Source organism: Canis lupus, chromosome 18 (genome assembly GCF_048164855.1).
Source record: "Canis lupus baileyi chromosome 18, mCanLup2.hap1, whole genome shotgun sequence".
Taxonomy (NCBI): Eukaryota; Metazoa; Chordata; class Mammalia; order Carnivora; family Canidae; genus Canis; species Canis lupus.
In genome coordinates this window covers 16159295-16184922 of record NC_132855.1, presented here as the reverse complement: position 1 = coordinate 16184922, position 25628 = coordinate 16159295, and the positions used below count along the sequence as shown (strand labels likewise).

The 25628-nt window shown below is 39.2% G+C and overlaps 1 protein-coding gene across 11 annotated transcripts in view; it reads left to right on the top strand.

The window, feature by feature from the left end:
- Window positions 1-1294: 1294 nt before the first annotated feature.
- AVL9 (AVL9 cell migration associated) overlaps window positions 1295-25628 on the top strand; it is an 82127-nt gene continuing 57793 nt past the window's right edge. For 8 of the 11 annotated variants that reach the window (XR_012010680.1, XR_012010678.1, XR_012010679.1 and 5 more), the window contains exons 1-4: window positions 1302-1579; window positions 19953-20073; window positions 21551-21636; window positions 24702-24773. Coding sequence is in view for 1 of the 11 variants with exons in the window: in XM_072783539.1 (XP_072639640.1) it covers window positions 1487-1579; window positions 19953-20073; window positions 21551-21636; window positions 24702-24773 (372 nt within the window). In the remaining 10 variants the exon portion in view is untranslated. Of the gene's footprint in view, window positions 1580-19952; window positions 20074-21550; window positions 21637-24701; window positions 24774-25628 lie in introns of all 11 variants that reach the window. The other 3 variants (XR_012010682.1, XR_012010683.1, XR_012010681.1) reach the window with 2 other exon arrangements.

Below are 25628 nucleotides of genomic sequence, written 5' to 3'. Positions count from 1 at the left end.
CTCTCATGAATAAATAAATAAAATCTTTTTTTTTAATGTAAGCTAGCATTGCTTATGTTTATTTTGTAATGCTTATTAACATGATGGTTAGGTTAGCGTAGGTGCTACAAAAGCTAGCACTGCTGGCTGTTTTCACATTTATCTTGTTTTTATAACCAGATAGAGACCAGGCAACAATTTTTAAAAATTTCTTTTGATGCACTATGCCTACCACAGTTCCAGGTGTACTGTAAGGTCGAATAAGTATTCCTTGAATTGATTCTATTTATTCATCCCTATCAATATTCTCCTTAATCTTCATAAGACTCTAAAGACAAAGTAATGCCTAATTTGTTTGTGAAACCCCCTTCTTCCCTTGGTTTTCTTTTCTATTTCTTGTTTTATTTTCACTACACCATAACGAGAGTAGGGACCAAATACAAGGCACTGTCGCTACCTGATAGACCTTAAAAGTCAGGAAAAATATAATTTGAGAAAGTCCATACTTAGTTTTCTATTAGCAATTTAATACTATTGACAACGAATAGTCTCTTTATACTCTGAAAAAGGAACTATATAGTTCATTTACATAGTAGAATTAATGGGGATTGCACAAGAGTGGTTTTATTTTATCACGCCCTCTCCTGAGGCAAGATACAAAAAGAAACAACAGAACAATTCCAGATGGAGAGTTCATTTTTAATGAACTTGAAAACAGGTCATTGCTCTGTGTCTCCAGGATATTTCTCCCCTCACCCCGTACTTACAGAGCTGACTTAAAATAGAATCTATAATCCATCGTAAAATATATGTAACTAGAGGAGGCTCAATTTATTATGTGTTCAGAAAAGCATTTCTGGAGATAAATGTCATCATAAAAATAGACATGCAGGGCAGTTTAGCGCCGCCTTCAGTCCAGGGCCTGGTCCTGGAGCCTCGGGATCGAGTCCCACATTGGGCTCCTGGCATGAAGCCTGCTTCTCCCTCTGCCTGTGTCTTTGCCTAAATAAATAAAAATAAATAAATAAATAGATAGATAGATAAGTATACAAATAAATAAATCTTTAAGAGGGCAAAAGAGGAGGAAGCGCCTTAAGGAAGCACCCGAGTGGCAGGGGAGAGAGGCGCCCGTGGCCCCGGCCCCGCCCCCAGCCCGGTGCCCAGGCCCCGCCCCCCGGCCCAGGCCCCGCCCCCCGGCCCAGGCCCCGCCCCGTCAGGTTCCCTCCGGGTCCTGCCCCGCCCCGCCCCGCCTCGCCGGCGGCGGCCGCCGCATCAGGTGACAGCCCGGAAGCAGCGGAAGCGGATGAGGGAAGCGCGGCCGCGGCCCTGGCGGGCGGCGCGGAGCTGCGGGAGCGTCGGCCTCCTCCCGGCCCCCTGCGCGGCCCTCATGCGGCGCCCGCGCTGACACCTGAGATCCGCCGCTCGCCGTCCTCCCGGGGGCCGCGGGGTCGCCCGGCCCGCCTCCCTTGGCGGTTGGAGTCGGCTTGCGGGCCCGCGGCGGCCGCCCATGGAGAAGGCCGGGCGGGGAGGCGATGGCGCCCCCCGGGGGCCCGTACTGCACATCGTGGTGGTCGGCTTTCATCACAAGAAGGGCTGCCAGGTGAGGAAGGGGCGCGAACCCGCCGCCCCCGGCCGTTCGTGCGGTCGCCCGCGGCGCGGCCCTGAGCGCCCTGGGCCCCCGTGAACTTCGCACCTGCCCCTCGCGCTCGCCGCACCTGAAGCCCCTCCGCCCTCCCCCCTCCCCTCCCCCCGACATTCCCTTCTTTCTCCTGCGCCTGAAATTGTGCTTTGAGCAGCAGAGCAGCTCTGTGTTGGTATGTTGGGGTTGGCAGGTGTTTAGGGTTTTTGGAGGAGCGGGAGGAAGGGATCGGAGGTCAGCCCCGCTCAGTTGCTCATTCATCTCTGCCTCCCTTGACTTTCTGCAATGTCCACCTGTAACGGGAGCCTTTAGAAAGATTCAGCACTCGGACTGCGTTTTCATCAACATAACGAGCTCAGTGGGCTCCGCACAAATGCCTCGGGTTGGCGGAAGCCCAGGCGGCGTCGTGGGAAAATCAACTTCCTTTGTTTATCTTTGGAAGCCCTAGAATCCGTCGTGTTTGGGTGCTGTATGGACTCCTCCTCCCCCCCCCCCCCCCCCCCATTGGGCCTCGCTTTTGCTATTTGGTCTTGTCTAGATCTTACCTTTTGGTGAGAAACTGACCTTTCCAGTTGAGTTGCGATGAGAGAAAGCGTTATTTTACCGGGCAAAGGAGTGTGCAAACACAAAGTCATTTTTATCACGTTTCTCCACCGAAATAGTGAATGGGAACAATGGAACGATGGCAATAATGTGTATTGGAGGCAAGGGAACAAAATGGAAACAGAATTTTTTCATGAGCCCAAACACTGGAAGGCAGTGATGTCATAATGTGCTAGTGAGCAGGAAATTGAAACGCTCGAGGTGTTAAAAAATGCTGACTGCCACTACTAGGTAATGTAGCGTTTTGTTTCTTGTGTTTGATAGAAAATGTAACGTTTTAGAAGATTTTTACTGGCGAAATTTAAATTCTGTAGTGGGGGGTGTGAAATCCCTGGGTAGCTCAGCGGTTGAGCATCTGCCTTTGGCCCAGGGCGTGATCTCAGGGTCTGAGGATCGAGTCCCGCTTTGGGCTCCTTGCATGGGACCTGCTTCTCCCTCTGCCTGTGTCTCTGCCTCTCTCTGTGTGTCTCTCATGAATAAATAAATAAAAATATTCAAAAAAATAAATTCTTTAGAGGATGATAACTGGAAAGTGGGGTGAAAAGATGGTCGTATTTGTATGTGTTCTAAGACTGCTTAACTTTATAATTTATTTTTTTAAGATCTATTTATTTATGGAGACACACAGAGAGAGAGGCAGAGACACAGGCAGAGGGAGAAGCAGGCTCCATGCAGGGAGCCCAATGTGGGACTCGATCCCGAGTCTCCAGGATCATGCCCCGGACCGAAGGTGGTGCTAAACCACTGAGCCACCCGGGCTGCCCTAAGACTGCTTAACTTTAAAGTATGGTACTCTGTTCCTTGTCTCTCAGTAGAAAATGGCATAGACACTGAGGAGGAAGTGGTGTTATTCAGTGTGATATTAAAAAAAAATTCGGGATCCCTGGGTGGCGCAGCGGTTTGGCGCCTGCCTTTGGCCCAGGGCGCGATCCTGGAGACTCGGGATCGAATCCCACATCGGGCTCCCGGTGCATGGAGCCTGCTTCTCCCTCTGCCTGTGTCTCTGCCTCTCTCTCTCTCTCTGTGACTATCATAAAAAAAAAAAAAAAAAAAAAAAAAAAAAAAATTCCAAGCAGCAGCAGAATATGTTTATCAGACATAGTCCTATGTTTAGAAGTAAGAAGGTGGATATTCAAATATCTCTACCATGGCATGCAAACACCATGTTTGTTAGATTTTTAATATTCTTAAGATTTTAATTCCAGTGTAATTAACATAGTGTCATATTAGTTTCAGGTGTTCAATACAGTGATTCAACAGCTCTCTACATTTCTCAGTGCTCATCACCATAGGTATACTCTTATTTCCCTTCACCTATTTCACCTATTCCCTCCCCCATCTTTCTGGTAGCCACCAGTTCTCTGTAGTTAAGAATCTGGTTTGTTTTTTGTTTGTTGGTTGGTTTGGTTTGTCTCTTTTTTTTTTCCCCTTGTTTTGTTTCTTAAAGATTTTTAGTACTTTAAAACTTCACGTCTTTGGTCTTATCACTTTATAACTCACTTTGGATATGGGTGAAGTAACTGAAACTTGGAGGAAGTAAATTGATCTGGCTGAGGTCACGCAGCAAAACAGTCCTGGAGTCAGATGTAGAATTGCTTCTGGCATCATATGTGTTCATTCTGCTGAGCCATGTGGCATTTAGGAGTCTTTTAAGATAAAGCAGTAGGAGCCCACTTCCAAACCAAACTGAGGGGGACTTTTAAAAACAAGAAGGTAATATCGGTAGGAGAGAGAATAAAATCTTTTAATTTTTGCTGCCATCTAAATTCAAGATTAATTATGTTTTATACCAGTCTTATTGTCAAAAATAATACCATTTATATTTTCAGAAAGGAAAAATGATTTAGGAAACTAATATTGCTTCGAGATTAAAGAAAGCTGAATAGATTGTAAGATGAAGGAAGCACTTTGGGCTGAAATAGCACACTGGGTGGGTGCCATGGCATTTCACTGGATTTGTTAGGCCTTTGGTTTCAGCATTGAGGTAAAGGCTGCTTGTTTTGTTAAATAAACACTGTGCTAGGAATTAGGAGACCTGGATGACATCGTGGCCTTACAGCTCCCATGACCTCCAGCAAGTCCAAACTGCATAATTTTCTGTATCTCCTTTTCCTCTACCAGATTTCTTCATGGGAATTTTAGACCTGGCAAGGGTCCCTAGAATTCATTCTACTCCCATCTCCCTTAAATTTACGGATAAGTAAACAAACCCAAAAAGCTTAAGTAACTTAAAAACACTTAGTTTGGTGCTATCAGAAAAAACAAGAACTGGACAATAGTTAAAGCAATAAAGACATTTTTTTCAGAAAAGCTATTGTAATAGGGGAAGAGAGAGCTCAGTGTAGAACTGGGCTCAACTCTGAATACAAGGAGAAGGAGACATTGATGGCCAAAGAGCAGAGTGAGGGATCAACGGATGGGAAATTACTATATTGAGGTAAAGGGGATTTCTGGCTAAACCCAGCTAACAGAATTCCTGCTAAAATTAGATAAGGCTGACAAGAACGAGGAAGCCCAAAAAGTCAATTCCTGGTTGAGAAGAGAGTTCCAAGAAGCCTAACGAAATTTTGATTAAGGAGAGACTTTGTCAGCACTAACACTGAAACCCAGATATGCCTAGTCTTTGTAACCTACCATATCTCTTATAATAGCGCTTTTAGCTTGTAGGCCCTTAGTAGAAAGAGAAAACACATGCCTTGGGGTTTTTTTGTTTTTGTAACCCACATGATGTTTCACAGAGACTGAGGGCAATTATTTTTGACTAAATTAACTTGCTGAGTAGTGTCTGTTCATCTGGGTTGCTGATAGAATGAAGAAAATATAGAGGATCCTGCCACAGTGCATTGAAAGATGAGAACTCTAGTATAGGTTCTTTTTTTTTTTTCTTTATAGTTTTTTAATTCCAGTATAGTTAATAAATACAGTTGTTTGTTTCAGGTATATAATATAGTGAAATCCCCATCACCTGTTTCACCCACCCACCTCCACTTTGGTAATCATCAGTTTGTTCTCTACTTAAGAGTCTGTTTCTTGGTTTGTCTCTCTTCCCTTCCCCCCCCTTTGTTTCTTAAATTCCACATGTGAGTGAAATCATACGGTATTTGTCTTATTCTGATTTATTTCATTTACCATTATATACTCCAGCTCCGTCCATGTTTTGCAAATGGCAAGATTTAATTCTTTTTTATGGCTGAATAATATTCCATTGTATTTTCTTCATTCATCAATGCTGCTTCCATAATTTGACTATTGCAATGCCGCAACAGACATAGGCATACATATAACCTTTAAAATTAGTGTTTTTGTAATCTTTGGGTAAATACCCAGTAATGTGATTACTGAATCATATGGTAGTTCTATTTTTAATTTTTTGAGGAAGCTCCATACTATTTTCCACAGTGGCTGTATCAGTTTGCAGTCCCAATAGATTATTTTATTACTGCTGACTAAAAAGAAAGCAGCTTTTAAAAATTACACTTACCTCTCATAGCAGAAAATTAAGACATAAGAACCTGGTTTTGCAAATCAAACAAGAATTTGCTTATATCTAGTCAAAGAATGCACAGTGAATAAAAAGGTGATTTTTAGATTTAGAATATTGAGTATTCTCTGGCTTTTGCAAGAGTCAAACATTTGATTTTACTAGAACTTTTACTATTTTTCAGAGAAAAATTTTGGCTTACTAGTAATCTGTTAATTTTCTGTTCTCTCTTTAATGAAGGTTTGTTGGGTAGATGACAGCATGATTTGTGGACTCTAAAGAGAGTTAAGCTTGGATGAGTGGATAATCTGAAAAACCTTCATTGAAAACCCTCTGTGGTAGGGCACCTGGGTGGCTCAGTGGGTGAGCATCTGCTTTTGGCTCAGGGCATGATCCCAGGGTCCTGGGATGGAGTCCCACATCAGGCTCCCCGCAGGGAGCCTGTGTTTCCTTCTGCCTTTGTCTCTGCCTCTCTCTCTGTGTCTCTCATGAATAGATGAATAAAATCATTAAAAAAAAGAAAACCCTCTGTGGTATATCCAGGTTGGGTGTAGGGAATGGTAACACAGCCAGTCCACTTAGACAACAGAGCAAATGAGTGAAAAACTCTCCTACTGAGTTGGCTGACAAAACTGACAGGTCAGTTCAGTCAAAAACAATGAAACTTTTGCCAGAGACCTGATTTGTCCAATGGATTATAATAGTATTGGAAAAGATAGGAAACTAGTTCAACTATAGTTTTTCATTTTTTGGTTGCCCTACGTTTTCTTGTCTTAATTTTTGTAAAATAACAACAGATTTTGCCAGATGGAAGAGTATTATAAAAAAGTGTACTAAAATTTCCTATATATATTCTCTCCTTTTTTTTTTTTTTTTAAGATTTTATTTATCTATTTATGAGAGACCCAGAGAGAAAGAGACACGCAGAGATACAGGCAGAGGGAGAAGCAGGCTCCTGGAGGGGAGCCCAATGCGGTACTTGATCCCAGGACCTGGGGATCATGCCCTGAGCCAAAGGTGGGTGCTCAACCACTGAGCCACCCACGTGTCCCAATGTTATATTGGTTCTTTTTTTTTTTCTTCTTTCTTTTTTTTTTTTTTTTATGATAGTCACAGAGAGAGAAAGAGAGAGAGGCAGAGACACAGGCAGAGGGAGAAGCAGGCTCCATGCACCGGGAGCCCGACGTGGGATTCGATCCCGGGTCTCCAGGATCGCGCCCTGGGCCGAAGGCAGGCGCCAAACCACTGCGCCACCCAGGGATCCCTGTTATATTAGTTCTTAAGGATGTTCCTCGCTTCTCCAAATCAGTGTCGTTTAAAAAAAATTTTTTAAGTTCAATTTTTTGGTAATCTCTACACCAAATATGGGGCTTGTAACTCACAACCCTGAGAGCAAGAGTCACATGCTCTTATAACTGAGCCAGCCAGATGCCCCTCAGTGTCTTCTTAGATGTCCTACAACACTGCTTCCTTAACCCTTCAAAATCCAATTGTTTTGGAGAATGAGTGTATTACATGAATTAATGTTCTAGAGATTGATGTAATCAGCATATCAAGTGTTTCGTAGTCTGTAATTACATAAGATTTCCCCCAGGATGGATTAATCAGCCACCTTATTCAACAGTTTAAGATTTTACTTCCAGGTGTAAAGGATTAAAAGTGCATGGCTCATTGAATTGTGTTTCTAACTTCAGATTATTTTAGGCTGTGTTAAAAGTGCTTTGTTAAATCGCTCTTCTAAGTATTCAAAATGCTGTGGTCTTGTTGATCACTTCTTTCCATGTCCTGAGATTATTCATAGTGAAAATTCCCATACTTGGTTGTATTTTGTAATTTTTAGATTGAAGTGGACTGAAGTAAAACTTTTGTTTAAAAATAATGCTTTTCAGCAGTCTGCTGGGGTAATAAACATGATAACTTTACATTGAAGGATGTACCAAATCTTTGTAGACTCTTCTGTTATAAAGGTGTTCAATAGGGAATCAGGTAGTTTCATGTGGACCACAGGGTTAAAGCGATCTTCTAATACAGCTGTGTTGAAGATACCCAAACTAGACATAGAATATGACCATTCATCTTGTTTCCTGCATTTCTTCCACCTTTGAGGTCTTCAAATGTATCTTAAATGAAAAATTATTTAAATTAAAATGAACATCTGACTTTATCACTTGATCATTTTTTTCCCCTAGATTTGTGGGAGTGAATTCTTCTGTAGCTTAACAGGTTAGTTTCTAGTGATGATCATTCTGGTTTATGGATAAACCAGACATTTAGATCATTTTAAGTGAAAGTACTACCATGACATTTACAATAGTTTTGAAATATTTATCCATTACAACTCTTTTCCTGATTTTTTTTTTTTAATTTAGCATTTGGCAAAGGACTTTTTCTTCCTTAAAAACTCACCTGCAATACCTGGAGGGAATTATAAGAGTACAAAAACTCTTTGATGTGATGTATTTTATGTACAACCTTATCTCTAGTAGTTTGCTTGTTATAGATTATGTGTTCCAGACTTTTGTTCCTTATTTATGGCAATAAATGTGTAACTATATTTGTCAGATTAGCATGATTTTTGGCAAAATAATCAAATGAATATCAGACTGTTTGGTTCTTTCATAAATAGATTGGAACTTTTTTTTTTTTGAGAGGAAGGGGAAAGACTGACGGAGAAGGAGAGAGAATCTCAAGCAGACTCCACACTAAGTGTGGAGCCTAATGTGGGGCTTGATCCCATTACCCTTAGGTCATGACTTGAGCCAAAATTAAGAGTTGGATGCTTAGCTGACTGAGCTACAGAGGTGCCCCAGATTGAAACTTTTTTAAACACTGAAATTAATAGGGAATCATTATTTTCCAAAGTGATGTCATAAAAAGTTGGAAGGATGCCTGGGTGGCTCAGCGGTTGAGTGTTTGCCTTCTACTCAGGGCGTGATCCCAGGTCTAGGGATCGAGTTCCACATCAGACTCCCTGCAGGGAGCCTGCTTCTCACCCTGCCTATGTCTCTGCTCTCTCTCTGTCTCTCATGAATAAGTAAATAAATAAAATCTTTTTTAAAAAATTGGAATTATTACTTGATTTTTTTTTCTACTAATGTTCTGATAGTTTGTAGTTTTGTATACATAGCTGGCAGTTTATAAATCTTGAATAAACTGGTTTTGCCAGGCTATACTTCTTTAAAAAATAGAATTATGAAAAAACTAGAAATCGTGTTTACATTAGTTCCAAGGTGAATAAGGCAACTGAGGCAGTGAAGAGAAAATGACATTTCCTCTTGGTTTGGGTGGGCTGATCATGGGAAAAGCTCCATGAGTAACAGAATGTTGCATTGCAGATTCAAGGCTGGATTGAGAAAATGAGGGACAGGGTTGGTTTATGTTAGGGTGATAGTGCCAAGACCTGACCCATTGAGGTCTTGGTAACAGATGACTTGTAGTTTGGCACAACAAACTTGACTTGTAGTTTAATAAATAAATAAAATATTTATTATTAATAAATAAATAAAATATTTATTATTAATAAATAAATAAAATCTTTTTATTTTATTTATTTTATTTATTTTTAAAGATTTTATTTATTTATTCATGGAGACAGAGAGAGAGAGGCAGAGACACAGGCAGAGGGAGAAGCAGGCTCCATGCAGGGAGCCTGATGTGGAACTTGATCCCAGATCCCGGGATCATACCCTGATCCAAAGGCAGACGCTCAACTGCTGAGCCACCCAGGCGTCCCAGTAGAATAGTTTTCTTTTAGGCCTTGGCATCACAGCTAAGCAGGATGGGTGTCAACCTGTGTAATGGAAGTTTGGAAATATGTTGAAGATTCTTTTGTCTTATTATTCCCCCCCCTTCCCCCGGTAACTAGAAAGAGCCTAATAGTGCCTGATTTTTTTTTTCAGTTTAAGTTTTTGATTCCCTAGTAAAATGCCTATGTTTCATGAGTAACCTTCTCCCTCATGGTATTACGTGATTCACATCTTTTACGGAGCATGGATTTTGCTAGATAAGGGAAGTCTGCAAAAGGGCTATGGTTCACTGGGAATGGGTACAAGAGGAGGATAAAGACAGGAAGAGGAGTCTGTACTTAATTTTGAGAAAGACTGGCCCTATTAAGTTCTTTGGTTAGATACCATCAGGTTAAAACCTTGGTTTGTTCCCAGAATATTTTTAGAGGATGTTATTTAAATTGATATTTTGGGCAATATTTAAATCATTCCAGTTGTTTTTAAAAAATGCATGTCTTTTCAGAAATAACATATACTCACTAGTAAAAAAGTAAAAAAATATAGAGAAGAAAAAAACTTACACTTAAAATTCTGTATCCTAAAGAAATCTGTTTCTAAGGCCTTGATGACTACCACTCCAGTTCTCTTTTTTTTTTTTTTTTACAAATATATGTAACTTTTCCCAAAGACATTATATCGTTTTATGGTTTGCCTTTTTATGTAACTGCCGTTGATATCTTTCCATATTAATAAATATTGAATTATGGCATTTTAAAATAGCTAAATAGTATTTTGTGGAAACAGTTCATTGTTCTCCTTTTTAGACACTTTAGGTGTGGTACTCCAATTTTTTGCTATTTTGTGTAGTGCTATGAAGAACATCCTTGTGGCAAAATTATTGCTCCTTTTATCTAAGTATGGAGATTTAATTTTAAGCTATCATTTTTCTTAAAATTTTATTTAAATTCAATTAATTAACATAGAAGTATTATTGGTTTCAGAGGTAGAGGTCAGTGATTCATCAGTCTTATATAACACCCAGTGCTTATTACATCACATGCCCTCCTTAATGTCCGTCACCCATTTGCCCCATCCCTCCACCCCCTTCCCTTCCAGAGACCCTCAGTTTGTTTCCTATGATTAAGTCTCTTATGGTTTGTCTCCCTCTCTGGATTAGTCTTATTTTTTCCTCTCTTCCCCTATGATCCTCCGTTTTGTTTCTTAAATTCCACATATGAGTGAGATCATATGATAATTGTCTTTCTCTGATTGACTTATTTCGCTTAGCATAATATCATCTAATTCCATCCACGCCATTGTAAATGGAAGATTTCATTTTTTAATGGCTGAGTAATATTCCATTGTGTGTGTGTGTGTGTGTGTGTGTGTATACCACGTCTTTATCCATTCATCTGTCAGTGGACACCTGCGCTCTTTAGCTATTGCGGACATTACTGTTATAAACATTGGAGTGCAGGTGCCCCTTCAGATCACTACGTTTGTATCTTTGGGGTAAATACCCAATAGTGCAATTGCTGGGTTGTAGGGTGGCTCTGTTTTTCAACTTTTTGAGGAACCTCCATACTGTTTTCCAGAGTTAAACCATCTTTTTTTTTCCCATGGAGATCTTGGTAAAACAGATTTTGAAGCAGAACATGCTGAACAAAATTTAAGTTAGTCTGGATGACTCTGGCTTCATAACAAATGTCGTTTGTCCTGTGGCATTCTCAGTTTATTTTAACATAGAGTTTTTCACACATGCCTTCTGACTCAGCTGGGCCTTTTTTTTTTTTTTTTTTTAAGATTTTATTTGTTTATTCATGAGAGACACAGAGAGAGGCAGAGACACAGGCAGAGGGAGAAGCAGGCTCCACGCAGGGAGCCCGATGTGGGACTCCATCCCAGGACCCCGGGATCATGCCCTGGGCCGAAGGCAGGTACTAAACTGCTGAGCCACCTGGGGATCCCTCAGGTGGGATCTCTTTTGATAAGAGAGGGAGATGACAGAGCAATTAGCAGGCACTTTCAGTGTTGACCCAAACACGACGTTGCAGTATTCAGCTTCTCCTCCTTGCTTTCTTATTTTATTTTAATTTTTTTTATTTTTTAAAGATTTTTATTTATTCATGAGAGACACAGAGAAGGAGAGACATAGGCAGAGGGAGAGGCAGGCTCCCGCAGGGAGCCCGATGTGGGACTCTATCTGGGGGGCCCAAGATCATGCCCTGAGCAGAAGGCAGATGCTCAATAACTGAGCCACCCAGGTGTCCTACTTTTTTTCTTAGACTAGGAGACCACATCTTCTACATATATTAGAACTGTGTATGAAATAAAATTACTTAGTCATAGGTTTTATTTTTTTATTTTTTTTTTAAATATTTTTTTTAAATTTTTATTTATTTATTTATGATAGTCACAGAGAGAGAGAGAGAGAGACAGAGAGAGAGAGAGAGGCAGAGACACAGGCAGAGGGAGAAGCAGGCTCCATGCACCGGGAGCCTGACGTGGGATTCGATCCCGGGTCTCCGGGATCGCTCCCTGGGCCAAAGGCAGGCGCCAAACCGCTGCGCCACCCAGGGATCCCGTCATAGGTTTTAAAGAAGACCTAAAGCCTTCTTGAAATATTATCAGGGGCTTTATGATAGCTGGTTAGGCTGATAGATGCTTTTCTAGCTTATTTCTGGTTCTTGACAGTGGTCTAGGTAATTGTCAGTCTGACTTCTGGATAAACCATATTTGGGTTAGATTTCAAATACAGCATTCTGCACTTAAATTTTCTTCAATTGATGCTCATCATCACGATATGTATTAACTATATACGAAGAAATGACAGGAGGGTTGTTAATGAAACCTGTTCCTGCCCCCATGGCTTTCATGGGTGATATTAGTAATTTGTTAGACTTTGATAGGGATAGTGCACTACCAGAAATTCCAATATTTTTTACTATGTAAGAGTTTAAAGTGTTAAAAAATAAAATTATATATAAAACATTGCTAAGGTAGAGTCCATTAAGATAAATTGATTTAAATCTTTTGTTAGGAAGTTTCTAATGAAATTTTTTTCCTGCAAGAAAAGTTTTTTTTTTTTTTTAAGAAAACAGTTTTTGAAGCTGTGATATCATCTTCATATATATTTTCAATAACCTACAGATAAACAATGTTCTATTTATATCTTCTGATCCAAATGACCTGTCTTGGGGCACCCGGGTGGCTCAGTCCATTAAGCGACTGACTCAGTTTTGGCTGAGATCATGATTGAGCCGACCTTGGGCTCCAGGCTCAGCACAAAGTCGGCTTAAGACACTCTCCCCCTCTTCCTCCACCCCTCTCCCCGCACTCACTTGCCCATGCTCTCTCTCTCTCTCTAAAATAAATATCTTAAAAAAAAAAAAAAAAAGACCAGTTTCTGTCATTCTGCCATGTTTGATGCAAATCCTTGTCCTGTCTCTTCCATTGTAGAGGGACTCTGTATAGTATTCCTAATATACCTTTGTACTTTCAGCTCTGACAGATTCTCTTTTACCACTCTCTCCTTGAATAACAGCAAAGCATATCTGGTAATCAAGATACCCAAGTTTTAGTTTGACCCTAATGGTTATTAGATGTTTAATCTGGGGCAAGTTGCCTAATGTTTATGGACTTCAGTTTCTTTATCTGTAAAATAAGGGTTTTAAAAATAGACGATTGCAAAGATTCCCCTTCACTTAACATTATTAGAAGATGAAATCAACAAACATTTGCTAAATACCCGTCATTAGAGCCTACATTCAGAAACATACCCTTCAATTCAACAGGCAAAACTAGTGTTTGTTGTTAGCAGTCTGAACAGAGGAACTTTCTTGGATGATGATAATTCTGTGTTTTGATGGAATGGTTGCTTTTAGTGGTATAAATCATCAAAACCAATGAACTCTGTACACTTAAGGTCTTTGCATTTTATACTTTCTAATAACACCTCAAATCTAAATAATTTAAAAGTGTTTTTTAGGCTTGGGTCAGTCCATAGAGCATGCAGCTGTTGATCCTGGGGTTGTGAGTTTGAGCCCCATGTTGGTGTAGAGATTACATAAAAATTAAATCTTTTTTTTTTTTAAAGGTTTTTTTTAAGTCACCTTGTAAAAAATCACAAAGTTCTGGATCCTTCAATACTTTTGAAAGGGCTGTTTCAAAAACTATTAGTTATATGATTTTCTACATTTAAACTTCTATTTGTGCAGAGCTAGGACTTAATAATTCTCCATTTGTAATCTTTCAGTTTTGAGCCTTAAAAGTTTATAATTGAGAAAAAAATAATAGATCAGAGAAACAATGGCTCAGTCATTTTTTTTAATGTCCTATCTTCATGTGTTAAATAAGCATGGTATCTTTGGAGACATAAAAGCTACAGTTCAGTACAAAAACCCAGACATCTCTTGGATGCTAATATAAGTTATATGCTGAAAGCATCAATTTCCATGAAGTACAGTGATTTTCTCCACTCTTTGTAAACAAGTTGTAGCAAAGACTCTAAATTCCATAAAGTAGACCCTAAGTATAATTCCTGCCTTCGTGAACAATTTAAACTGCTAATAAGAGCTTATACCAGTATAAGGCTTAGTCACCATGCAATTTATCATTGCAGTTCTATGAAGGTATTATTAGCAATAATAATAGCTGCCATTTATGGAATGTTTGCTGTATACTGTGTTAGATGTGTTATCCCATTTATTCCTCTCATTATACCAAGGTTTTATTAACTTTCTTTTATAGATAAGGAAATAGAAGTTTAGAAGTATTTTATTTTCTTAAGGGGTAATTTATCAACAATAAAGTACACACAATCTAGGGGTGCAGCATTATTGATTTTTACGTACATGCACATTGGTGTAACCACCATCCAGATCAAGAGACAATTCCAGCACTTCAGAAGATCTGTGCAGGCGCCCTCTCCTGAGTATTACTTGCCTGAGGGTTACCACTGTTCTGACCCTATGTCATAGATTTGTGTCCCTCCTGTCTGACTTGTTTCACTTAGTGTTATGTCTGAAATTGTTCCATCTTATTGTGTCAGTTTCTGTATGATATTTGTATGCCATCCTTGACCTCCTGTTAAAGTACATGAGAGTTGTTCCCAGTTTGGGAATATTACAAATAGGACAAATAACAATTTACTTTAAAATTTAAGTGGCTGGGATGCCTGGGTGGTTCAGTGGTTGGGCATCTGCCTTCGGCTCGGGGTGATCCTGGAGTCCCGGGATGGAGTCCCACTTTAGGCTCCCTGCATGGGGCCTGCTTCTCTCTCTGCCACTCTGTGTGTCTCTCATGAATGAATAAATAAAATCTTAAAAAAAAAAAAATGTAAGTGGCTCTTTTTTTAAATTATCAGGTTGGTTTGAGTTTATGAAAGTTAGGGTTTTTTCCATGTAGCACATTGGTGCTATACGACTAAACTGTTTATTTTACTTGGAACCTAGAATAGTATAGGAGTTTTAGATTTGTGTAACGTAGAAGATCCTAGAAAGTCCAATACATTTAAGATCCTTCAAACTGTTTTTAAGAATTCATAATTAGTAAACACGTTTGAAGTTATCTTTACCTAGCATTACATAAAGTAGCATTACAAAACTAATCTGATATTACTGGAAATAAATAGCCCTTTATTTCTCTGAAACAAATCAAACTCATTGACTCCATATCTATATTTTTTAAGTTCATTTATTTAAGTAATTTCTACACCCAACATGAGGCTCAAAATCACAAACCTGAGATCAAGAGTCACGTGCTCTTCTAAGCCAGCCAGGAACCCCTAAAAAAATTCTGTATTTAAAATACACATCATCTGTTTTCTTGTTCACAATCCAAGTACCTCATCTATTTTTCTTCTGTTTTGTTTACAATCTTGAGGGTTGGTTTTTTTGTTTTGTTTTGTTTTGTTTGTTTTTAATACTTATCCTGCCATGAATTCATAGGGAATGGGTTTCAGCATCTCAGACTCCTTTCCATTGGATCTCACAAAGTGTGCTTCTCTGGGTGGAGCAGGCTGGCAGTTCAGTAGATCCCAGTAGATCCCTTTCTCTTTGGCTTCCATCTTTTTCTGATCATTTTCCTTCACGTGCTTCAGGAAGCTATCTAGGCTCTTTCGGTACTTAATATGCCCAGTACATAGGGGCGCCTGGGTGACTCCACTGGTTAAGGATCTAACTTTTAATTTTTGGCTCTGGGTCAGAGTCGTGAGTTCAAGCCTTGTATTGGGCTCCATGCTAGGTGTGGAGCCTACTTTAAAAAAAAATATGCTCAATACTTACATTAATTGTCTTGGCAAGAATCTTGCCCTTGTTTGTTTACAATGCCAACAGCATGCTGGGTAACACTGTAGACTCTTCAGTTTTGCCATGGTAACATTTGTGGGGCATTCTGTTTTGAACAGTGCCCAATCTCCTCATGTCTACAACATCACCTTTCTTGTAGATTTGCATGTATGTGGCCAAAGGAACAACTCCATGTTTTTTCTTTTTAAGATTTTATTTTTTTATTCATGAGAGAGAAAGAGAAGCAGAGACACAGGCAGAGGGATAAGCAGGCTCCCTGCAGGGAGCCCTGTGTGGGACTTGATCCCGGGTCTCCAGGATCAAGTCCTGGGCCAAAGGCAGACGCCCAACCGCTGAGCCACCCAGGCATCCCTAAAATTTCTTTCGTTTTTTCTTTAAAGATTTTATAGTTCTTTAATTCTAGAAAAAAATAGAACTGGCAGCTTTTATTCACTTAAATATATAAAAGCACATGTTTTAAACTAAGATAACTTGTTTAATTTTTGTTTTGTTTGTTTCTATTTAATTTTAAAAACAGTAAAACTTGGTTTTAATTGGTAGGTCTCAGTAGTACCATTGCACCTTTACAGTATACACTTTATTTTTCTGGGCGTTTCCTGCAGTCATGAAACTATAAAATAATGTATCATGCCGAGGTAGAGGAGTGTTAAGCACAGTCTGTTTCAGAAATAGCTGACTAGGGGATTCCTGGGTGGCGCAGCGGTTTGGCGCCTGCCTTTGGCCCAGGGCACGCGATCCTGGAGACCCGGGATCAAATCCCACGTCGGGCTCCCGGTGTGTGGAGCCTGCTTCTCCCTCTGCCTGCGTCTCTGCCTCTCTCTCTCTCCTCTCTGTGCATTCTCATGAATAAATAAATAAAATCTTTAAAAAAAAAAAAAAGAAATAGCTGACAAGTATAGTCATTTGTCAACTTTTTAAGAAACTAAAAGGGTAGAGTGCCAGTTCTCTTGTAGTGTTGACTTTTACAAATTTGGCAGAGCAAACATAACTTCAAGAAGACATGTCTTCTACATCCAGTGTTTTCTTTAAAGAGAAAAACATGATAAAACCTTGACTTTGCTGCCTAAAATGTTTTAACTGTAAAGAGAACACCCATCCTTCTGAGTGAAGGGTAGGTGGAATCCACAAGGTGCCTAGAAAGGAGCAGAGGCAGAGCAGCTGACTCAGCATCTCTAGGAAGTGTACCTCGTATGCCATCAGATCTGTGAGGACTACGGATGTGTTTAATTTGGTGCTGTTTGGCTTGGTGGCTTCTATTAGTTGTATGGTTCTCTGACAATGGAATGGATGGATATTTCCTTATTAAAAGGCAAACAAAGGGTACTTTTGAAGTACTCAGAGTTCACACCAGGGTACTGTGTTACTGTTTTGTTGTTTTTTCAGCCTTTTGTTTCTGAGGACCACATAAATGCAATCTGACTAGAGGATTCTTTTCTTTTCCCCTCCCTCCCTTCCTCTCCCTCCTTTGCTCCATGCCCATTGTGGAGCTTGAACTCAGGACCCTGAGATTGGGTCACATGTTCTACTGACTGAGCCAGCCAGATGACTCTAGGGGACACTTTATATCCTACCTGCCTTGCTTTATCAGTATATGCAAATCTAACATTCTTTTTCACAGCTGTGTAGAACTGATGCAAAATTTATGTGATTGCTCTTCGGATGAATATTTAGATTTCCAATTTTGAATATGTCTCCATTACCTCTTTGTCAGATCCTACAGTTCCTCCACACAATATGTGAAACCTCCATATAGAAAAGATACAGAGAGAAGAAAAAGATACAGAGAAATAGAAATGTGAAATGTAATTTGAGATTATCTATGTTCAGCCTTCAGTTAATTGAACTTAAGTGACTGCTGAGAGAAAAGTTTTACTCTGTCCATAACCCAAACCTTTTAAAAATCCTTTCAAACTGAAAACATTGGTTGTTTTGAAGGTAGGGGCTGGAAGATGAGTGGGTAGCCAAGGTGGTAGTGTCAAGGGTGAGAGGGAATCTTCTTAGTGTATAGTCCTTTTTTGTATTTTTATTTATTTTTCAAAAATTTTAAAAGATTTTATTTACTCATGGGAGACAGAGAGGCATAGATATAGGCAGAGGGAGAAGCAGGCTCCATGCAGGAAGCCCAATGCAGGACCCAATCCTGGGACTCCAGGATCACACCCTGAGCCAAAGGCAGACACCCAACTGCTGAGCCACCCAGGTGTCCCTTTTTGGCATTTTTGAAGATTTTAAATATGGAACTAGGTCAGCTATTTAAACAATCACTTTTAAAGCCCTTTTATAACTCTCATATGACTCAAGCGGTATCTTGATTCATTCCATTGAGGTGTGAGAAGATGAGCCATCATATCTTTCCACATTAAAGATAGTCTGTAAAAGTGATTCTTAGTCCTATATTCCAACATTAGTGTATACAGTTAACCCTTGAACAATGTGGGGATTAGAGATGCCATGTATAACTTTTGACTCCCCCAAAATTTAACCACTTATAGCCTGTTAATTGGAAGCCTCACTGATAGCATGAACAGTTGAATAATACATATTTTGGATGCTATATGTATTATACACCATATTCTTAAAGTAAGCTAGAGAAAAAAAATGTTAAGAAAATAATACACAAGTGAAAATAAAATACTGTACTGTACGAAGATTTGCTTATGTGTGGACCTATGTGATTGAAAACCACGTGCAGGTGCAACTGTGTATTACTACTAATGCAGTATAAATTCCTACATAAATGTATTTTGAAAGAAAATTAAATCACCTAAAACTTCTAAGTCAATATAACAAGTCCCATCCACTTAATTCTTCCTTCCTCTCCAAAAGTCTCATTGAAATAACAAAAAGAAAATAGAAACAGAGAAAATGCTGATAAATTTGGGGAATACCAGAAACTGAAAGTTTATACTAAAAACTTTGTTATTTCTATACAACACAGTAGTGTTGGAGAAATTTCATTAAACTTTCACTAATCAGTTCTCAGTATTGGAAAAAAAGGTAACCTGAAAAGTTGATTAATGCTGGCCCATTAAGTCCTCTTACCAACGCCATACTAAAAACGTAGCTCAAAGCTACAAATATTGTGAGCAAGGGAGCCAGTTGATGGGGAGGCAAACCTAAATCTTGGCTCAAACTTCTCAGGCTTCTTTGTTGGGCCTCCTCTTCTCAATTTAGTAGGATATTGGCATTTCTCAGGGCTTCATTGCTTCAATTACCATCTATTTGATGATAGTTCCCAAATGTAAATCTGCAGTCCAGTCACTGTCACTACTACCCCCATCCTTTTATGCACATTAAAATCTAAAAACTTTTAAATCAGAAAGGGGAAGAGACATGAATCTTTCCTCCTTTTTATTCCTTATATATTTTCCCTCTTCTGTATAGTAGGTTTGCTAATAATGCCAAATGGTATCAGTAAGTGTGGCTAATCCTTACATCATTCATTCCGAATTTAAAAGTATTTGGGTGGGGGAGGGGTGCCTGGGTAGCTTAGTCAGTTGAGCAACAAACAGACTTGATATCGGCTCAGGTCATGATCTCGGAGTTACGAGATCCAGCCCTACATTGGCTCTCTGTTAAGTGTGGAGTCGGCTTGAGATTCTCTCTCTCCTTCTGCCTCCCACCCCCTGACATGTGTGCACGCTCTCTCTTTCTCTCTCTCTCTCAAATAAATCCTTAATTTTTTTATTTTTATTTTTATTTTATTATTATTATTTTTTGCCCCGGCACCTCAGTAGCTCAGTCAGTTAAGCTGCAGACTTGAGACATAGGCGCAGGTCATGATCCCATGGGTTGTGAAATAGAGCCCTGTGTCCTGCTCCACACTCAGCAGGGAGTGTGCCTTAGAGTTTCTTCCTTTGCCTCTCCCTCCACTTGTGTACTCTCTCAGGTGCTCGCTCGCTCTCTCCCTCTCTCTCAAATAAATAAACCTTTTTTTTTTTTTTTTTTTTAATCTTAAAAAATAAAAAATGGGGCAGCCCCAGTGGCCCACTGGTTTGCGCCACCTTCAGCCCAGGGTGTGATCCTGGAGACCGGGGATCGAGTCCTGCGTCAGGCTCCCTGCTCAGCCTGCTTTTCTCTCTCAATCTCTCTCTCTCTCTCTGTCATGAATAAATAAATAAAATCTTTAAAAAAATAAAAATAAAATTAAAAAAAAATGTATTTTTGCCTATCAGGATAAAATGTTCCCTTTGAGCTAACATTCCTTACTATTTTAGGTTGAATTCTCTTACCCGCCCCTGATTCCAGGAGATGGACATGACAGCCACACTTTACCTGAAGAATGGAAGTATTTGCCCTTCCTTGCCTTACCAGATGGCGCACACAACTACCAGGAAGGTATGTAAACAATGGAGCAATTAGTAGGTGCCTTTTTTTTTTTTTTTTTTTAATTTACCAAGACAGATTCTAAGTGTTTTGATAAATATAAGGCCTTTGGCTTCTTGTGACTATTCATAAAATATTTAAATGCTTGTTTGGAGATGACTAGTCATGCACTAAAGATATCCAGAGGAGTGCTGGGCTTACGCTGGTAATGTTAGTGAATGTTGGTCACTCCTTTGCCAGGATCCCTGGCCAGAGTAAGTGCTTGGCCAGATTAGGACATCTGCTGCTAGTAGCAGTTCCTGCATTTACACCTCAGACTCCTCTCAGAGGGAAACTAAAGGGTTATGGGGCTCTAGATGCAAACTTACTAAGTTAGTACTCCAGTGTCCATGTGGGATTGCTTCTCTGCCCCTGGAGCCACTGCTATTGAGTGCTCTGCCTAAAAGCTTACTGTAAGGGGTGACTGGCTGGCTCAGTTGGTGGAGCATGTGACACTCGATCTTGAGGCTGTGAATTCAAGCCCCATGTTCAGTGTAGATATTACTTAAAGATACAATCTTAAAAATGTTCGTGTATAAAAAGACCATGTTAATACCCTCAGAGAAAGCAATGCTGTGAAGTTATACTGAGTCTCCTATGACACTGTGAGTGCTTTGACTGGCTTAACAAAGGACATGTTTTACCATGGCATTATGGGCTCTACCAAAACACCAGATTAAACTTAATTACCTCTTTTCCTTCTACTTAATAATTTTCATATGAAATGAAGCAAATGTTACCATGCAGTTTAATGTAAAACTTAAATACATTGTTTTTAACCTTGCAAATCTTTTCTTCCTAACTCTTTTATTATGAAAGCTTTTAAACATATAGAAAAGTTGAAAGAATAGTATAGTGAATAATTCCACAGTTTTTCTTTATATTTATGTATATGTACAGTTTTGCCTTTATTATATGAAAGTAACACTATGTTGCAGACATTGTAACAGTTTACCTCCAAATACTTTGGCATGCACTCCTAAGAATAAGATCATTTTTCAGGATAATTTACAGTACCATTATCACAGCTAAGATTTAACAGTAATTCAATAATATCTAATATCTATGTTCAAATTTCCCCACTTATTCCAAGAATTTCTTGGATCTATCCAAGATTCATGTGTTGCCTCTTGTTTGTATGATTCTCTACTTTCCTTTAATCTGGAATAGATAACGTATTTTCAGAGATAAATTATTGTAGTTTCAATTTTAACCTGTTATAATTCACCTTTTGAGAATGTGCATTAATGAATGTACATGGTAAGAGGGATTCTAAGTGAGAGGGATTCTAAGAAACCAATGGTTGTGATGCTAGAGGTAGTATGACATGGATTCCTTGTTACATCATCTCTTTGGCTGTAATTAACTGTATTGTAATAACTTCAGTTTACATTACTTATTAATAAAGGTAATTCACTTTGGTAATTACATTTTTCTGTCTATCTCTTAGATACTGTGTTTTTTCACTTGCCACCCAGAAATGGAAACGGAGCCACAGTATATGGTATCTCCTGCTACCGACAAATTGAAGCCAAGGTATGGTAGTTACAGTGAACAACAACAACAAAAACACTGATGCTATTTTAGATTTTTATAAACAACTTGAAATTGTTTTCCCTATAGTACCAGCTCATTCACATGAATATTTTTGTAAATTGACATGGGTGACTAATTACCATAAAATATTTTGTGCGTTGTTTTTGTATAGTGATACCTAAATTGTCCATTTGTCTTCAAAATACTGTATTTAAACTTTATAGTTTAATTTTCTTTTTCTAGTGTTTGGTATGTAATTTACAAAAATGAAATGATAATGTGTGTTCTTTAAGCAGCTGTTTAGAATTAATGGAAAGTACTTGTAGTAGCTTTGAAAGACTTGCATTTATCTTAATTATCTACAACTAAGATTTTGTTAATTCTTAAATTACCTGCCTGCATTACTATAATAGCTCTAATTAATAGATTCACGTAAGCCAAGATGCGTAGCTTCCCCTTCCATGGTTGCTTCTGAGCAGCACCGGTTTGTGTGTGTGTGTATGTGTGTGTTTGTGTGTTTTGTTTTAATGAAGATACTCTGTGAGTAAAAAATCTCTTGCATTCATGACATCATTAATACTCTAAAGTAGTGAGTGTTCTGCAACTTCAGCTGCACATTGGCGTCACCTGGAGAGCTTTAAATTCTAGAGATGAGTAGATCCCAACCCCAGAAATTTTGATTTAATATCCTCGTTATCAGAAGGTTTTTTTTTTTTTTAAAGATTTTATTTATTTTTTCATGAGTGACTGAGAGAGAGGCAGAGGCATAGGCAGAGGGAGAAGCAGGTTCCATGCAGGGAGCCCGATGTGGATGGGCCTCGATCCTGGAACTCCGGGATCACACTCTAAGCTGAAGGCAAACACTCAACCACTGAGCCACTGAGGCATCCCAGTTATCAGGTGTTTCAAAAGCTTCTTGGGTGATTCCAATATGTAGTCCAGATTGGAAACACTGCTCTAAAACAGTGATTTTTTTTTTTTTTAATGGGAATTACTTGGAGACTTTCTTTTTAATCCACACCTGGCATTTCCTTCTGACTTGAATTAGAATCTCTGGTAATAGAGGCTAGGCAATTATAAGTTTTAAGAGCCTCCTCAGATGAATGATTAACTTAGTAAATCTTTCAGAATTTTCTTATCTTTTTATAATGACCATTTCAGTTGAGATCTGGCGCATTCAGGGTGGTATGGCCATAGACTATAATGACCATTTCAAACATGCAGATAAATTTTTACAATTGTACGATGAACACCAATGTACCCATTGTCTAGATTCAACAATTGTTGATGTTCTACAACATTTACTTTGTGTGTGTCTGTATTTTTCCCTGAACCATTTCAAAATAAATTGCAGGTGCAAACTCCACCATACCCAAAGTAGTTAACTACTGTGAAACAGCCCTTTGTGCATAGGGCCTGGAATATAGGACACACCTTGTAAATATTTGCAAAATGAATAACTGAATTTAAAGATAAAGATAAACCTGAGAGTAAGAGATATCCTGGTAGCTTTGTGCATTTGATTGCTTCATATACTGTTACCCTTAACAGTATGTTTCTATGAGATGAACTGAGTTGCCCCCCGCCCCTTTCTTGGATATCTGTTCCTTTTACTCTCATCCCCTATAGATAGTGTAAACACTAATAAAATTCTCCAAAGCTGGTCAGTATTAACAGTTCTCATGCTCTGCATAGCCTTTTTTTTTTTTTTTTTTTTAAGATTTACTTATTTATTCATGAGAGACACAGACTGAGAGAGAGAGAGGCAGAGACATAGGCAGAGCGAGAAGCAGGCTCTTTGCAGGGAGCCTGATATGCGGGACTCGATCCCGGATCCTGGGATCATGACCTGAGCTGAAGGCAGGCACCCAACCACTGAGCCACCCAGGTGTCCCTCTGCATAGCCTTTAAATGGCATTTCATGCTGCCTGTCTTCTCTCCCCCTGGGTCTGACCCATTCCACAATATATTGGGATTGCCATTTTCTCCAATTTTTTTATTGTCACCTAATAACCAGGGGGATAAGACAGGTGTCAGAAGGACCTAGAACCTAGGAGAAAGACTGATTCCCTTTGAAGGAAAGTAAGACCTGATAGATTAATGAAGGCAGAAAGGTAGAAAACAGATTGAGGGAAGGCTCTATTCTTAGTTTAGTGACTAGTTGTCAGTCATTTGAAGACACTAAAACCCCTTGGTCCTCAGGACAAGTCCAAGGAGATGTCAGGCAGTACACTACAGAGGGGAAGATTAGTTCTTACTTCTTTCACCACATTATCTGAGGTTGATCAAATGAAGGCTTGTTCTTTACTAGTAGAGAACAATAGACATCTCACATAGTCCTCCTCAGAATCGTCAAGGCATGAACTCTGGCTCAGAGCTGGGCTACAATACCAGTTTGCCAGCATAAACTCCAGGCAGTGTAGAAAAGCACCTTAACTGTCTGCTAGTACTTCCGTCTTGGGAGAAACAAGCTGTTTTTGTCATCCTAAACTAGCCTCTTCCCACCAGCAACAGTAGTCTCTGAAAGGGTGCCCATTTTCAAACGAGAATCAAGGACATTTGGTTTGCATTATGGGTGTGGCAACTTATACATGAGGTACTCTTAATCACAGAGTAAGTTTCTTCTTTTTTTTTTTTAGATTTTTTTTTTTTTTTAACTTTCATTTATTTATGATAGTCACAGAGAGAGAGAGAGAGGCAGAGACACAGGCAGAGGGAGAAGCAGGCTCCATGCACCGGGAGCCTGATGTGGGATTCGATCCCGGGTCTCCAGGATCGCGCCCTGGGCCAAAGGCAGGCGCCAAACCGCTGCGCCACCCAGGGATCCCACAGAGTAAGTTTCTTGAAGAGTAGGGATAATCTCTCGCTGTTATATTTCTAGTGCCTACCAGATTCTGGCACAAAGTTTCCTGGCTGACTTGTTCAATAAATATATATTCTGAGATTATGAATAAATTTGGAATTTAACTAAATGTAAGAAATTTTTCTCACTGTTATTTTTATATTGGAAGATAATGATTTTTAAATATTTCCATGAAATATTTCTAATAATGACTTTTTTATAGGCATTGAAAGTACGGCAAGCAGATGTCACCAGAGAGACCGTTCAGAAAAGTGTCTGTGTTCTAAGCAAGTTGGTAAGAGACCAAATAACTTGTTAATGTGTTTGTTAAATGTTTGTGGCAGGGTTTTGCTTGAGAATAAGGCATTATTAGAATAAGGAGAGATTATGGAAATAGTAATAGATTAAAATTCATTAGGGGCTCTTATTTATTCTCATGCATCTCCTCTTTCTCTTTGCCCTTCAGCAGTTTTACTCTCATTTGCACCTCTACCCACAACTAGATAAGACGAAGGAAACCTCCTAGCTAGGTGTTTGGAAAAGAGGTTGAGATTTGATCAAAATGAGGTTGCTGATCTATTTCATTTATCCATTTTAATTTTGTTTTCAAGACTTTGGATAAATAATATATTACTAAAACTCAAAAATATCACTCATATTTTACTGATGATATAAAAGTATATGACTCTTGATAATGAATAACTGTAGCCTTAACTTGCTCTTTAAAAACTGAAACTTTGGGGGGCACCTGGGTAGTTCAGTCAGTTAAGTGCCTCTTGATTCCAGCTCAGGGCATGATCTCAGAGTTATGAGGTTGAAGCAGGGTTGGTTTCTGCGCTCAGCAGGAAGTCGGCTTGGGATTCTTTCTCTCTCCCTCTCCCTTCCCTCTATCCCTCCCCCTGCTCACATGAGCACTCTCTCTCTAAAAAATAAACAAGTGTTTAAAAACTTAAAATTTTTGAGGAACAGAAATGACATAATGAATTGTACAATAACAATACTTTAAAATTACTCTGTGTACAAGTTGATCAGATTACATGTATCTCATATCCATGGACAATTTAAATGTAGGCTGCTTAATAAATGTTGAGTTTTTGCAAAATAGGATTTATTTTGGCTTCTACTACTAAGCTTTAAAAAAGTCCTGAAT